Source organism: Daphnia pulex, chromosome 2 (assembly GCF_021134715.1).
Source record: "Daphnia pulex isolate KAP4 chromosome 2, ASM2113471v1".
Classification (NCBI taxonomy): domain Eukaryota; kingdom Metazoa; phylum Arthropoda; class Branchiopoda; order Diplostraca; family Daphniidae; genus Daphnia; species Daphnia pulex.
In genome coordinates this window covers 12,560,116-12,574,892 of record NC_060018.1, presented here as the reverse complement: position 1 = coordinate 12,574,892, position 14,777 = coordinate 12,560,116, and the positions used below count along the sequence as shown (strand labels likewise).

Below are 14,777 nucleotides of genomic sequence, written 5' to 3'. Positions count from 1 at the left end.
CTATTCCCCCAACAAAGCTCACTTGGTAGATTTTTAAAAATGTGTATTTTTTTCTACTTCCGGTTTTCTCATTTCTGTCAGTAGTTTAGTAAATATTGATCTGACGCACAAAAGAACCCCATATTCGTAATCCTCGTAAAATTTGTGGTAAAGTTCATGTTCTGTTTTTTACGTACGCGTACTTCCGGTTTCAAGAATTTTCCTGAACTATAGTTCAGGAAAATTCTCGATTTTGGCCAAATTTTGGATTTCGTTTAAATCACACCTAATCGACCCCAAATTTCATGGGGATCACGAATATGTGGTTTAATTTGACGACAGCTCAATGGTTGAGGCGCTGTGGTTACTTCCGGTATACTTCCGGATTTTTTTTTAAAGACTAGCAAGTGAGCTTTGTTCTGTTTACAGTTCTCAACGTTGCAAGCTTGATTTAAACATTAACAAATTGCATATTTAAATCTTTGAGCTAAAAAACCTGATTATTTTTTCTTTCTGTATTATGTAAGTTTTATTGGCATGTCAGTAAATAAGAATTGTTTTCTCTTTATTCAGGTAATGCAGAGGAAATTTCGAGAAGATGGACACCATAACGTCGCCGGTATCTCCAAAGTGTCAGCGCGGATCATCATTTGTTGTTGGTAATATGTGTTCGTTTGTGTTAGTTAACCCGTTGTCTGCCACGCCTTTGTTCTCCCCTAGCTCCTTCGCACGGGCCGCGCTGTTCGGCCTCGTGGTTTTCATGCCGCGGGGTCGGAGAGTCGCCAAGCCCAAAATTTGCCGCAAGGCAAGCCTGTTATAAGGCAATGCACATAGTTCCCCCTTTTCAGCACGGACTTGTCAGCAATGGCAAGTCCTACTTGGTCATGGATCCTTCTGACGTGGCGCGTAAAAAAGTAGAGTACAACCTGCGGGTTGTATGGCGTGGCAGCTAATGGGTTAACTTAGTGTATGTATATGTGTATGTATGTATGTGACTGTAAAATGTGGTGGAATTGTGGGTGGAGGTGGGACAATATAACATAAATCTTTAAGTGTTTTGTTCATTGTTTCTAAATTTATACCAAGTTTTGTTTAGGAATTGTATCAATATATTTTTCTCAATTTCAAATCTCAATTTCAATATGCAGAGGTCATTAGTTTTGAAAAAATCAACAGTTACAAGTTTCTTTCTTATTTTGCCCTTGAAACGTCATCGTCAAACCACAAAAACATGTAGTAATAGTCAAACATAAAACAATTTACAACTCGGCATACTGGCCTTGAAGAAATCCAACACCAAAAGACACATGTCGCAGTACTCTGGAGCAACGTAGGTTGTAGTGAAGTAAACTGAAGCCATGGTGTATCGTGACGGTGACTTCGTGGTGTAGTACTCCGCTGCCTTCGTGGTGTAGTACTCCTCTGCCTTCGTGGTGTAGTACTCCACTCCCTTCGTGGTGTAGTACTCCACTCCCTTCGTGGTGTAGTACTCCACTCCCTTCGTGGTGTAGTACTCCGCTCCCTTCGTGGTGTAGTACTCCGCTCCCTTCGTGGTGTAGTACTCCGCTCCCTTCGTGGTGTAGTACTCCGCTCCCTTCGTGGTGTAGTACTCCGCTCCCTTCGTGGTGTACTACTTCGCTCCCTTCGAAGTGTAGTACTTCGCTCCCTTCGAAGTGTAGTACTCCGCTCCCTTCGTTAGTATGTTGGTGTTGACGTTGTTGTTTAGTAAAGAGGCGGCGTAGTGAAGGTTGTGAAGTTAGGGGAAGAAAAATACTTCGGAGATTCAGCGTAGTAGCTCGGGCCAACATAAACTGGGGTGGCATAAGTTACGGTGTAATACTCTGGAGCCTTTGTGGTGTAGCACTTGGGGACCTCAGTGTAGTATCCGGTTGTTGCGTATGTTGTTGTTGAAGCCCGCCAAACCCAGGAGAAATCAGCACACCATTGGTCGATCCAGCAATCAACGATACGACACCCAACAGCAGCACGACGCCATAGTTCACTAGCAATTAATAAATTTTAACATTAATATCCTATTATGGTACTGGTGTATTAACAAATAGAAAAAAAGTATAGTTGATTCAGTACTCTATAGAAAAAATTTTACCTTTATTTAAAACTTGTAATGCGACGAAGAATGAAGTTGACGACAAATAGATCACGCAGTTACTGTTGCTGTAACGGAGATGCTCACTCGGCTGCTGAATTATTTCACCTTTTCTCTCCTTTCATACTGCTAGACAATAAATAATTTGTTTATTTGGTAAGTTGGCATAATAAAACTCCACGTAACAGAATATTTACCCATGATAAGTGGTGGTTATAGTACCACGGTGCCTTGATGGTGTAGTACTTCGGAGCCTCGGTGTAGTAATCGACCCTTTGGTAGTGTAGCTCGGGGAAGAAAAATAATACTGCGGGGATTCGGTGTATTAGCTCAGGACAGCATAAGTTGTGATGTAATAATCTGAAGCCTTGGTGCAATACTTAGGGATTTCGGTGTAGTAACTGGTCGTTGCGTATGTTGTTGTGTAGTAAGGCGGCGGCGTTGCGGTTTGGTATCCGCCTTATCCAGGAGACATCGGTACTCCAGTGTTCGATCCAGCCATCAACGATACAACAACTAATAGCAGCACGACGGCATAGTTAACTAGACAATATTAAATATTCAACAATAACGGACATATTATCAAATAGAAAAAATAGTGATACAAAATTCCACGTAGAAATACAGATTATTTACCCGTGATTGCGACCTGGTAATACGACGAAGAATGCAGTTGTTGCCGGGTAAGAGATGCTCACTCGATTGACTTCTGTTGCCTTTTCTCTTTCCTTTTGAAAGATTTTCTCTCGTGGTCGACATCAACGATACAACACCCAACAGCAACACAATGCCATAATTAACTATGCAATAAACAATCGGAAATTATTTTTCGAAAGGTAACTAGTCGTATCAACAACTAATAACAAGATAGAATAGATTTACGACTCGAAATAAAAATGAACATTTACCAGTGATTGTGAACTGATATTACGACGAAATATGGAGTTGTTGCCGTGTCGGAGATGCTCACTCGACTGATCCCTGCCAACTTTTCTCTCGCCTTTTATACAATTTTTTCTCACCCCTCCTCTTAAGCCTAATGGCTATATTTTACCTTCTTGATAATGAAGCAAAACGCCCCGTTCTCACCCAACCTCTACACTAATGCCTGACACCTTTTACGTAATGATCTACACGACCTTCGATTGAAATGCAAACTGGCCTTTCTTTCTGCAGGTGACTTTGCCGGGGATGGGTCTACAATAACCAATATCAAAATGAATACCAAATAGCTTACACTTGCGGCTATTGTACCTTTTAGATAATGAAGCAACACGTGTCATTCTCACCCAACCTCTACACCACTGCATGACACGTTTAACGTAATGATCTCCGTGACCTTCGAGCGTCAAGGTCGTAGAAACTGGCCTTTTTCTTTCTGCAGGTTGACGTTGCTGGGAATGGGTCTACAAAAACCAATATCAAAATAAATATCAAATCATAAATGATGATGGCTTAAATTTTAGTCACTTTAAAAATACCACATTTGAGTCATTTGACTCGTTTCTTCGGTGAATGAATTCCATTTCGAACCGTTTGAAAGACAGTCGGCTTTTTTTTTTAATATTCTACTGCAAACTTTTCTAAGTTTCAAACACATAATCCTTGCACCTGCGATCGGAGAAGAAAATCTAAAAAAGATAAAAAAAGGTAAATTATTAATATAAAAAAATACAAATCAAAGCTTCTCATTAAACGGTTGAATAAAATCAATAAAATAAGATATTAAGAACGCAATTGCTTAAGCTCGATAGACTGTCAGAGTTCGTCCGCTACGTTCACAACGCATAACTAAAAAATGAACTTAAATGATCCTAAATAACCACCCAGGAGAAGCAGGGGGAATCGTATTTCCACAACTGATTTAGGAGTATCTAAAACGCAAATCAAATGATTGATTGACAATACCTGAACTCTAGGGCTATGGATTTTGTAACCGCAAATCAACAATGAGATCCTACTAGCAGCTTTTTAATAACATAAATGAATAACATTTACAGGAGCTACCCTTACCCTGTCTTTTACATTGACAGGTCTATCATCTTGAATAGTTGACGATAGTTGATTACCGCCAGAACCTATCGCGTGTCGTTTGATGCTGCATGAACAAAAGGGAAAACAAATTTCACCCTGTTACATAACCAACGCGTTTCTGCCATAATAAAGTATGCGCAAGTAAAACAATGTTTTGACACTCGCTTTGTTTTCGTTGCTAAGCAGTAAAATGGGTTGAAATTCGGGTTTTGCCCTTCACACCGAATGTAGACGGAAAGGACTCGGCTCGGATATATAAAGGATCGTTGGCTGCAAACAAATTCACATTATTTTGAAGCATTATTCATGAAGCAAAAGCTTCATGTCGTATCTAGCATTACCCTTTTTAAGGATTCTTCGAACACGACTGGACGATGTGTTGTAGCCCTAAGTCTATCAAGGGGAGCCTTTGTCCCAGTTGAAATTTCCTTTTGTCCAAGGATTACAAAGGCAACCGGAGAAGAGAACGCGTCAGGTCATCCCGAACACGAATGTTTACAACATTCGGACCGCACGGCATGTCACCATCACACTTTTTCTTTTTGCTGTTCTGACCCGCCTTTGACGTTAGACAGCGTAATAGATGCCGACGCCTGAAACAAAAGCCAAAAGGCCTACGAGGGGGGGTTGTTCTTGCACCCAAGTGCGGATGTATCCAAAAACTCCGTAGCCGTGATATGACGCAGAGACGAACCGCCAGTCTCCATCCTGCTTTGATTCCCCTGTTGTAAGTAAATTGTGAGACCAAAGTAATATTAAATTGTAAAGAAAAATGTAAACTAGTGGCACGATTACTGATATAATTACATTCAAAATGACACTGATCCATGCACCACGAACGATGGCGCAACTCGGGAATGCACCTTCTTAGAAGCTCCGACCCCACTTCAACCACCATTAGAGTGGACCGCTCTCATGGTAACCTAAATATGAAAGTAAATTAATCTCTTGGTGGCTGAACGGCAATGACACGGTTCCGTATTGGTATTTCGGTACCATTGCTATTGTATAGTACGTCATTGCGTACGGGACTTGAAGGCCAGTGACAGAGCCTAGGTGCACATGTTGCACAAATACACATACGAATTCGATACGACACACAAATATGTTACACAAATATGATTTGCATACGCATGTTTGGATCACTGAGCTGCAGTGGCATTGACACCTTTGCGATTGCCGAGTTTTGCAACAGCTAAAAGAAGAAATTCAAATGAGGAACTAACTTCCCGCCTCGGTCTACGGACCCACAAGGGAGCATGGGCATGGCCACGGGGGAAGTTCCTGGTGGCGCTCAACCATGAATTTACAACTTATCTAATTTCACTTTAACATTGATATTTCTTTTTCAGTAAAAGACAAATCTCTTTCAAGACGCTTGACGTCAACTAGGGGAGGACAAACAAAACTTCACCCCATTTGACTAACACAAAGTTCTGACAGTGACGGAAAATCAATCGACTACCGATCTCAAAGGGAAAGCGTTTCAAGGCATAATTCCACAGTACTTTTGGTTAATCTCTGGCCTAACTCGTTTTAACGTTATTATTGCAGCAGACCTGATGACTTGTAAATGACAAAATGGTAACGCTTGGTAAAAAAACCAACCAACCAAAGTAACTTTACCTGAACTGTAAAATGTAGATTGTTTCAGATTTTACAACTTGCCCTTTTCTAATAACATGACATTAATAGCTAACATGTTAATAGTTTCCAGTTTCAATCACAACAGCTAAAGGTTGCAACAACCTGAATTTGGCAAAATGAAGAGGGGGTGATGAAAAACAAATAAAATTTGTAACCTGAAGATTGAATGTAAAAGGCATCTATCTCTCTTCAGCAGCGAACAAAACAATTGTAGTTCACCAGCTCTAAAGCAGCAAAACCAGCCACACTGAAACATAAAAAATAAATATTAATTCTTTTCTCTTCGCATAATACAATAGACATACAATACAAAATGAAGAACTGAGAGGTTTACACGACTAACATAAACCATGTAAGATGAACAAATATTGCATCACATTTTTTGGATGATGGCACTTGGCAGTCACCTGCCTCTTCTGATACGCAGACCACTAAAATTAATCTTCAAACATTAACATTAAGCTAACATTAAGCTCGAACTCGGTAATCAATTTTACAAAATTTACAACAGCAAACAAAACTTACAAATTACAACGCTTGTAAAGTGATTTATACCAATACGGTAGGCACTTTCAAAACTCTGATGCCAGAAGACCGCAAATGAAATGTGAATCGTAACCGTTATATTATATTCTTTAAGCATTTTGACGTAAAAATGCTGCCATGTCATGTGAATCCGATTCCGATATGCAGACGATTCATTGACGTCGTGGCATAATCCATCTGACGGTACGTTAAAGAAGCTTGATGGGCAAATTGAAAGTTAAGACACGTCACACGTTGTTCGTCAAGGGCAAAGTCCTTTTCAGTATGGAAAAAGGGAGCGTTGTCATCGAGACTTTCGAGAACCAATAAGTATTTCTGAACAAAAATCTTACTCTACCTCTAGTCTACCCCTGTTCATAACGACGTTTCTCTCGAATATAAATCGATTTGTTTCTGGGCATTTGGCATCAACATCAAGTTCATTTCTCTACCAGATTTAGTGAAGTCAACAGCATTTGCCACGCTCATCTCACATTTCTAGCTGCCAAATTCCAAGTGAAAATGGAAGAAGCTTTTAATTGGTTCCGCCGTGGTTACGAACTAGTCAAAGTGAATTTTCAATGGAACGTTCAAGTGCCATTTCTGCATACTACAAACGGTTGGGAAGAGATGTTGGAGTCGTCTTTCTTTTCTTCGAGTGAAATTCCTGGACGTCAATGGACATTAGCACTTCTCGTCGAGAGTACAGAGTTAATAATCTACGCCTTTTACTACAAAGTCTACAATTTCGCGGGACAATCAGCAAACATTGGAGACCCTGTTCTACTGAAAATCTCCATTGTTAACAAGAGAGGGCAAAAGGTTCACCAGCAAGTGCTTCAATCAAAACCAGGTTTAAACATGCATTTCAGATTGTCTAAAGAGGACATTGAAGCATCCGATTGTCTTCAATCGGACGGCAGTCTCACCTTCTACTGTAAGATTCTGTGTCATGTGATGAAGGAAATCGATTCACCGGTTAATCCTCCAGTTCTCGAAATTGACTGCTGCAAAGAGTTGGCTACTGAATTTGAAAACATGTTTGATGAAATGCCGTTTAGTGACGTGACTATTAATGTTCACGGCCGTGAATTCCCCGCTCACAAGTACATTTTGGCGACCAGAAGCCAAGTCTTTGCTGCCATGTTCAATCACCCGACGAAAGAGAAATTGACCAATCAGATTGTAATCGAAGATGTCGAGCCGGAAGTGTTTCACCAACTTCTCCGCTTCATCTACACGGGACGCTTGACTTCAGTAACGATGGAAGCAATGGCCGCCGCCCTCTACATCGCTGCTGATAAATACCTGCTGGATCGTCTGAAATTGGAATGTGAAAACTATTTGCTTTCTAAAATGTCTTCCGTGAGTTGCTTAGAACTTCTTTTGCACGCCCATTTGCTCAACCCGGCGAAGCAATTAAAGAAGAAAACGATCCAGTTCTTTCGTCAACACTCAGGCGATGTAATGGCTACAGAAAAATGGAAAAAGGCTAGACAAGAAAATCCCACTGCATTATGCGACATTCATCAAATGGTATTGTGCAATGAAATCTCATGATTAATTGAAAACTTACTGGAATGGAATAATAACGTCTTTAAGGCAGGAATGTTGGATGAGCAGAATCAATAAAAAATTCAATTTAAAAATTAAAACCAAATTACAAAATTAATTTTTCCACCCGAACAGAATGTGAAAACCAGTACTATCCAACCGTTTAGCAGACTAATCGAGATAAGGAAGAAGCTGTATGGACAAATTGCAAATGGTGTTCGGGTTTTTTGCATAAACCACGGAACACATATAAATAATTAAATCACACCTCTGAATAATAGTAAATCTCTAACCAATAGTACATATATAGGATACTCTAAAATCAGAACAGTATCCCAGTCGAAAATTTCCAAAGAGTTTTGTGCTTTCTTCTTTTAGAGCGTGGTTCTGAGTACAAAACCGGTCTCCGGAAACTGAGCAAAATCGACTATCAGTTACAGAAATTCAATTGTCAGCACAAATAATTCAATTTTTATTGCTGACGTTTAGAGATTCCCAATTGCTGCGTGAAACAAATAATTCCAAATTTGATAATTCCATCCTAAGCATTTCAAAGAGCAGACTTTATTCATTTACACCTAGACGGCTGTTGGATTCCTGATGCCCGAACTTTTTTGAATTCAAAATTTCGAAGAAGGGAAAGCTTTATCAACCAAGCCAATCAAGACTGTTATACAATCTCGAAACCACTTTCTCAATTTGGCTTTTCACGCTGGCAGAACCCGTAGGGCACGGACATCAGCATACCGTAGACAACCTAGACCTATTATAACGTAAACGTAATGTTGCATCTTCACCTTGAAGGATGGATACATAGGACAAGCCATGACCCGAATTTCCTTTAGAAATTGATATGCAGCCCGAAAGGTAAAAAAACAAACTATAATGATTTCATACTGCAATTAACGCTTATTACTCCTACATTCCTCAATGATATGGCAAGCCCATCGGTTGCTAACAATTTTGATGAGCATCCATTATCTAGCACAATGGATAGCTCATCCAAAGATAGCTCGGAATTCTCACGTAAGTCTGATAATAGAAATACTAAAGATAATGAACAACCCAATTGACGTATTGATTTTCAAAGAAGCAAATGACAATGTTCCTGCAATACCGGACACAGCCATCAGCATAAAAACGAGTGATTTAATTTCTTGGTCGTTGCAAATAGCTCGAGGGATGGAATTCTTGGCCAGCAAAAAGGTGACGGGCGCAATTTGCTAGATTAGATTTCATCTAAATTCCCCGATCCCTTATACAGGTTCTACATGGCGATTTGGCCGCCCGCAATGTTCTTTTGGCCAATCACGGAGTCGTCAAGGTATCCGATTTCGGTTTGTCGAGAAAAATGAAAGATTATATTTACGAGAAGAAGGAAGGGGTAATTAAATCGATTCGTTCTTCTCATGGTGATTTATGGTTAAGCTAATATTCTACATGACAGGAGCTGTTGCCAGTCAAGTGGATGGCAATCGAATCCCTGACTGATCACATTTTTTCCAGCCAATCGGATGTCTGGTCTTACGGGATTCTATTGTGGGAATTCTTTTCCCTCGGCAAAGTTCCCTATCCAGGTGAGAAAAAGAAATACAAGTACTACATTTCCTAGATGCTATCCTATTCTGCTCATCTCACATAGGCATGAATGGCAGAGTCCTTATTGAAGATTTACGAAATGGATATCGCATGAAACAGCCGAAATATTCGCCCAATGTCTTTGGAGAACTGATGAGAAACTGCTGGCAAAAGCACCCGAAAGAAAGGCCAACGTTCTCTCAGATGGCCGAGAAAATAGAAAAATACATCGAGTTGTTGACGATCTCAGACTATTTGGACATGAATGAACCGTGCGAAAACGTTCTGGCCAAAGAGATCGACGACCCATCCCCGACTTATCATTTGGAAATTGTGAAAATGCAAAGCAACAAATCGCTGTAAGAACAAACAGACGTTGCTGTGAGCAGAGATACGTGAAATCGCTGAATCTTCAATTGGAATACAATGAACTAACAATCTACACAAGATAATTCGATACCCAAATAAAATAAATCACTTCGTGAAATTAATAAATATTTTCAAAATAATGTGGCGATTTCATAATCTCTATCGTATTTTTCTGTAGTTTAAAGTGAAAGTGTCTGTTCGGCACAGCTCAGCCGGATGCGTTTAAAAGAAATGAATAAAACCCTTTTTTACGTTTATCGTTTGAAAACCAGATTGCCCCCAGCGTTCTTGCCAGTCCCGCATGACTCACGCAGCAGCTTATCACTAGCCGTGTAGTCAGCCGCAGTGTTGCTCGACGTTTACAGAAGAAAGGAAGCTGCACAAGTGGCTGATCTAAAAACATCTCACTCAAATCAGTTCAAGTTGGGGAATTCGAATCTCGATTCGAATACAAAAACTGTAGCGACCGAGACTGTTCATCTTTGAAAATAAGCCACGAAAATTATTTGTAATCCGGCGATTTGATTTCTATTGTTTAAAAGGTTAGTGAAAAACAAACAACAAAAAAATTATCCAATTGACATGTCGCATAGTCAAGATGATTGCGCATTCATTTAAAAGTTTTAGAGTTAGTGTTAAGAGTAAAAAAGAATATAGAACGGCGTTGGTTTTTCACTTGTTGAATACACTCAAGGACAAACGCGGACAAACGCTCAACATTTTCTGGAATTTAGATATTTCCTTTTTGAGAGTCTGTTGACAAACTGAAAGGGTTCTTTTTGCTGATGAAATCTCACTGTTACTGCTGGCTGGTAATAAAATACGGCCCCCAAGGGCTGTCACCACCGTCTAGCCAGTATAGATGGTTGAATGAAGATACTACGCATGGAGTCGGCAATACGAGTCCGATTGCAAATAACAGTGGGCTTTATGTTACTATGATTAAATTAAAAAGATGTGCGTAGTATCGGCAATAATTAATGGCTGAATCTTGTTTACTATCCAACAGATTCAAAAGGAAAACAATCGACAACAGGAAACAATGTCCTTTTCATCGTGCGACCTGCCAACAGGGAAACTCTTTCTCAGGAAGTTGCTCTACGTTCAACATGTGGATAAAGCAAAGGATGTGACCACTGAAATATCCGAATTAGACTTGAAAATCAATGTCTTGGACTACAGCTTCAACTTTCGCGATAAGGATTTGGAATTCCCGCTCAATAAAAAACAGGTTTCCGGCCAGTCTATCCTGGACATTTTGAAGGATTCTCTACCAGACTTTATCACCAACGTCTGGGTCTACTCCAATCCTCTATTTCAAATATTTCCAGTCGTTCCAGTCCGTTCTGGGTTGTTTCACGCCTACGTCGTTTTCACAACGAATAAAATACCCTCGTCGCCGTCCAGTGAAATGTGGTGGTCGCTCGAGAAGAATGGCAAGTACATAATTCTGCAACAATCGCCCAATAAAACGGACATCATAGACACAACATTCGATGTCAACCAGGGAAAAATTGGACCGCGACTTTTGCCAGTGGAAGAACTGGAAAGGGCAGAAGGCAACCACGGATCCCTTGAAAATTTATTGGAATCTCTACTGTTTAGCAGTCAACTGGGCATTCATTATCACCTTTTATGGGCTAATTGCCAGAGATTCGCATCCTACGTTTTCGAGAAAGCCAACGGCGAAAGGAAAAAATGGACGTCGGGAACGAGTGGGTCAGTTCCAAATGAAAAAGAAACTCTCTTCGGTGTCAGTGCGGATACAATTAGATACAATTCGTTTCTACAAAATGAACTGATTCCTTTTTATCACGCCATTGTCGAGAATGAAGAAATGTCCGTATTTGAGAGCATTCTGGCCAACTACACCAGCGAATCAATAAATAAGAAAGACTCTCAGGGCTACACTCTGCTCGAGTGGGCTGAAGCATTTTCAAGGGAACATGTCAAAAATTATCTGATTACAGAGAAAGGCGCTGTCCAATCGGAATCATTCCACCGCAATGTCTTATTTATAGCTCTACAGTATTTAGATTCACAAGACGAACTAAACGATCCCAAATTATCTTTCGACGGAATTGACATCACCAGCGTGAATGGAACAGGTGACACGGCCCTGCATTGTGCGATATACGGAGAGAAATGGAAATTAACCAAGAAAATTCTCGAAGAAATGGAAAAATTTGCAATGCCAATAGTTGACGCAATCAATCACATGGGAGAGACGGCGCTTCATCTGATAACCAAATTGACTTGCCCAATTGAAACGTTCAAAAATATCCTCGGTAAAATCCATCGAGAAAAAGTTGACAAGGCCGACAAAAACGGATGCAACGCCTTTCATTGGGCAACTATAATATGCTCACCGAAGAAAATGAAATTACTATTAAAGAAAGGGGCAGATATCGACGCCAAGACAGTAGACGGACACGCCGCCATTCACTTGGCCTTACAGGGCGAGTTGAACATGACAAGCAAACACCAAGTAGTAGAACAGCTGTTGAAGTACAAAGCAGGGAACACTACAGATACGATTGATTGTACACCACTTCATCGTGCCGTTATGTGGAACGACATTTCGCCCAAACTGTTTCAGAAAATATTGGACAGGTATCGTGATAATGTTACGGCGCAAGACAACGAAGGGGACACACCTCTTATGGTGGCATTATACAATCAATCGGAAACTAAAGCGAAGGAACTGCTGAAATACTCACAAGTTAATGTCAAGAATAAAGCCGGTTGGACAGCGTTACACTATGCTGCAATGTGGCCAGACATGCCAGTTGATTTGTTCAAGGAAATTCTTGACAAATCAGACGATGCAAATGCACAGGACGACAAAAGAGATACACCACTTCACTGGGCATTACAAAACCAATCGAAAGGTTCAGCTTATCAACTTTTACAACTAAAAAATGTGGACGTTAATATAAAAAACAACGATAAGGAGATGGCGATTCATTTAGCAGCTAACTGGTGGGAAATGATTCCTGCCAAACTCTTTCGATTAATAATGGATAAGACCAATGATATCAACGACGTAACCTATAATGGAAACACTGCACTCATCATGGCGTTGATGAAAAGATCTGAACTTAAAGTCAAGGAACTGCTAGAGCATAAGAAAAATGTGAACGGCACTTTTGTTGAGGTGATAAACGTCAATGTCAAGGGTAGCGATGATTTAACAGCGCTTCATTGGGCCGCTCGGTGGCCAAATATTCCAATCGACTTGTTTAAGACAATCTTAACAAAGTCCACTGACAAAATCGCCAAGGCGAAACACGGGATCACCCCGCTTCACTGTGCTCTAGCGAAAAAATCGGAAAATGCAGTTCAAGAACTACTGAAACAAGAGGCTGTTGACGTCGTCAACGTCGGGAATGACAATCATCGTACAGGGCTACACCTTGCTTCTAGGTGGCTGGACATCCCAAATGATTTGTTTCAGTCAATTTTAAATAAATCAACCAACATCAACGCGCAAGACAAGGACGGCAATACTGCTTTACACTTGGCGGTGCGATTCAAATCTACAAGTACAGCAAAGAAGCTACTAGAAATAGTGGACGTTAACATAAGGAATATTGGAAACGGGTCGATACTACATTTTGCTGCTGTATGGCCAGAAATTCCGTTAGATTTGTTCAGGGAAATTCTGAACAAAACAGACAATATCAACAATCAAGTCAAAGACGGGAGTACTGCTCTTCAATGGGCATTGATGAACAAGTCAGAAACAGCAGTCCGAGAACTACTCAATCAAAATGTCGATGTCAACATCAAGAACAATTATCAACTTATAGCATTACATTTTGCTGTTGCATGGCCGGAAATTCCAATTGATTTGTTCCAGATGATTCTACAAAAAACCGAGGACATCAACGCGAAAGACAAAAATGGGAAAACTGCCCTCGACTTGGCCTCATACTATAAATCGCAAGATTTAATTCAATTGCTAGAAGAATTCGGTAAACTGTCACTCACAAAGCAAAATAGAGGTGAATGACCGACAGGATAACGAGGTCAGCAATCTGATGCATGCACCAAGGTGAACACTTTTCTGATCGATTTTAATATTATCTAAGTTTTGAGTTGGTATGTTGTTTTTAGATGTGTACAAGTTTCCAAATTTCAAACGGATCGCGCAGAGGCATTGTGTACCTACAAATTGGGCTTTGACATTGATCAACATGCCTGGCTAACTGGTGGTGAGCAGGAAGAGCGGACAAAGAATGATTGAAAGATAAAGTTTCAACTGTACTTCAATAACAAGAAGAAAGAATAGATTTACTGTGTAAACTGCATCCTACCTTTCATGTTGATGTCGAATTAAACAGTTTAAACCGTCCTTCAGGAATCGGGCGTCGATTTTACTCGTCTTTTTCTCAATGGCGTCACATTTTTCCAGGTCGAGCAAATTAAATCCATCCTTTTGCTGAATAAATAAATAGTAAACGATTATCACGGTAGATACAATGATACTCTCAAAACAAGAAATTTTACCGGGATTTTGTTCTTCAGTGCAGATTTAACGAGGAAGTTAAACAAGTAATTGATGGGACGATAGCGTTAAGGATAAACAAACACGTGTTATAGACTACGGATTGTACGCAGCCCTGTACGGACAGGGACATTAGGAGTTAGGACAACTGACAGCTCCAGATAACTGAGAGTTCGTCTGCTACTCCGGCTGCTCACGCGCCATCTCGGTGTGGCCAGTGAAAGTAGTTCTTCAACTATTGATCTGCCAAAGCTGGATTGTCAGCTACCACAGCTACATGCGCTGCGTAAGTGCGTTTGCAAGGTTATACCCGAAGGGCTGGCTGTTAGTGATTTTTTTTTCATTAAAAAAATAACAAATAAATAAACAAATAGAAAATGATCCCCCTTGTTATATATCTCCTGATGCAACCAAGGATGACTCTGGTTTCGTTGAGAATAAATTCAAATCTGTATATGCTTTCGCGTCTTCTTT

At 40.3% G+C, this 14,777-nt stretch overlaps 2 protein-coding genes and 2 long non-coding RNA genes across 6 annotated transcripts; 2 read left to right on the top strand and 2 right to left on the bottom strand.

Annotated features, from left to right (window-relative positions):
• Positions 1–1,570: 1,570 nt before the first annotated feature.
• On the bottom strand, positions 1,571–3,144 carry LOC124210410. Of its 2 annotated transcripts, none has more exons than XR_006881186.1 (5): positions 2,995–3,144; positions 2,723–2,886; positions 2,284–2,629; positions 2,087–2,215; positions 1,571–1,981 (listed from the first exon to the last, which is right to left on the bottom strand). It is a non-coding gene; the product is annotated as an uncharacterized LOC124210410 (long non-coding RNA). The 2 variants fall into 2 exon arrangements; XR_006881185.1 differs by having other exon boundaries at positions 2,087–2,212; positions 2,995–3,143.
• A 313-nt stretch (positions 3,145–3,457) lies between these two features.
• LOC124210409 lies at positions 3,458–14,450 on the bottom strand. Of its 2 annotated transcripts, XR_006881183.1 has the most exons (6): positions 14,306–14,450; positions 14,113–14,231; positions 5,923–6,014; positions 4,928–5,043; positions 4,462–4,842; positions 3,458–3,717 (listed from the first exon to the last, which is right to left on the bottom strand). It is a non-coding gene; the product is annotated as an uncharacterized LOC124210409 (long non-coding RNA). The 2 variants fall into 2 exon arrangements; XR_006881184.1 differs by lacking the exons at positions 14,113–14,231; positions 14,306–14,450 and adding an exon at positions 6,073–6,216.
• Positions 8,761–10,005, top strand: LOC124210408 (fibroblast growth factor receptor-like). Its single transcript, XM_046608459.1, has 4 exons — positions 8,761–8,872; positions 8,937–9,230; positions 9,294–9,423; positions 9,489–10,005. Exons 2-4 carry the CDS (start codon positions 9,198–9,200, stop codon positions 9,785–9,787), a joined length of 462 nt encoding a protein of 153 aa, XP_046464415.1. The 5' UTR covers positions 8,761–8,872; positions 8,937–9,197; the 3' UTR covers positions 9,788–10,005.
• LOC124210404 (putative ankyrin repeat protein RF_0381) lies at positions 10,133–14,150 on the top strand. The gene is made up of 3 exons (XM_046608455.1): positions 10,133–10,335; positions 10,803–13,850; positions 13,913–14,150. The coding sequence occupies exon 2, from the start codon at positions 10,836–10,838 to the stop codon at positions 13,806–13,808; it is 2,973 nt and encodes a 990-aa protein (XP_046464411.1). The 5' UTR covers positions 10,133–10,335; positions 10,803–10,835; the 3' UTR covers positions 13,809–13,850; positions 13,913–14,150.
• Positions 14,451–14,777: the final 327 nt, after the last annotated feature.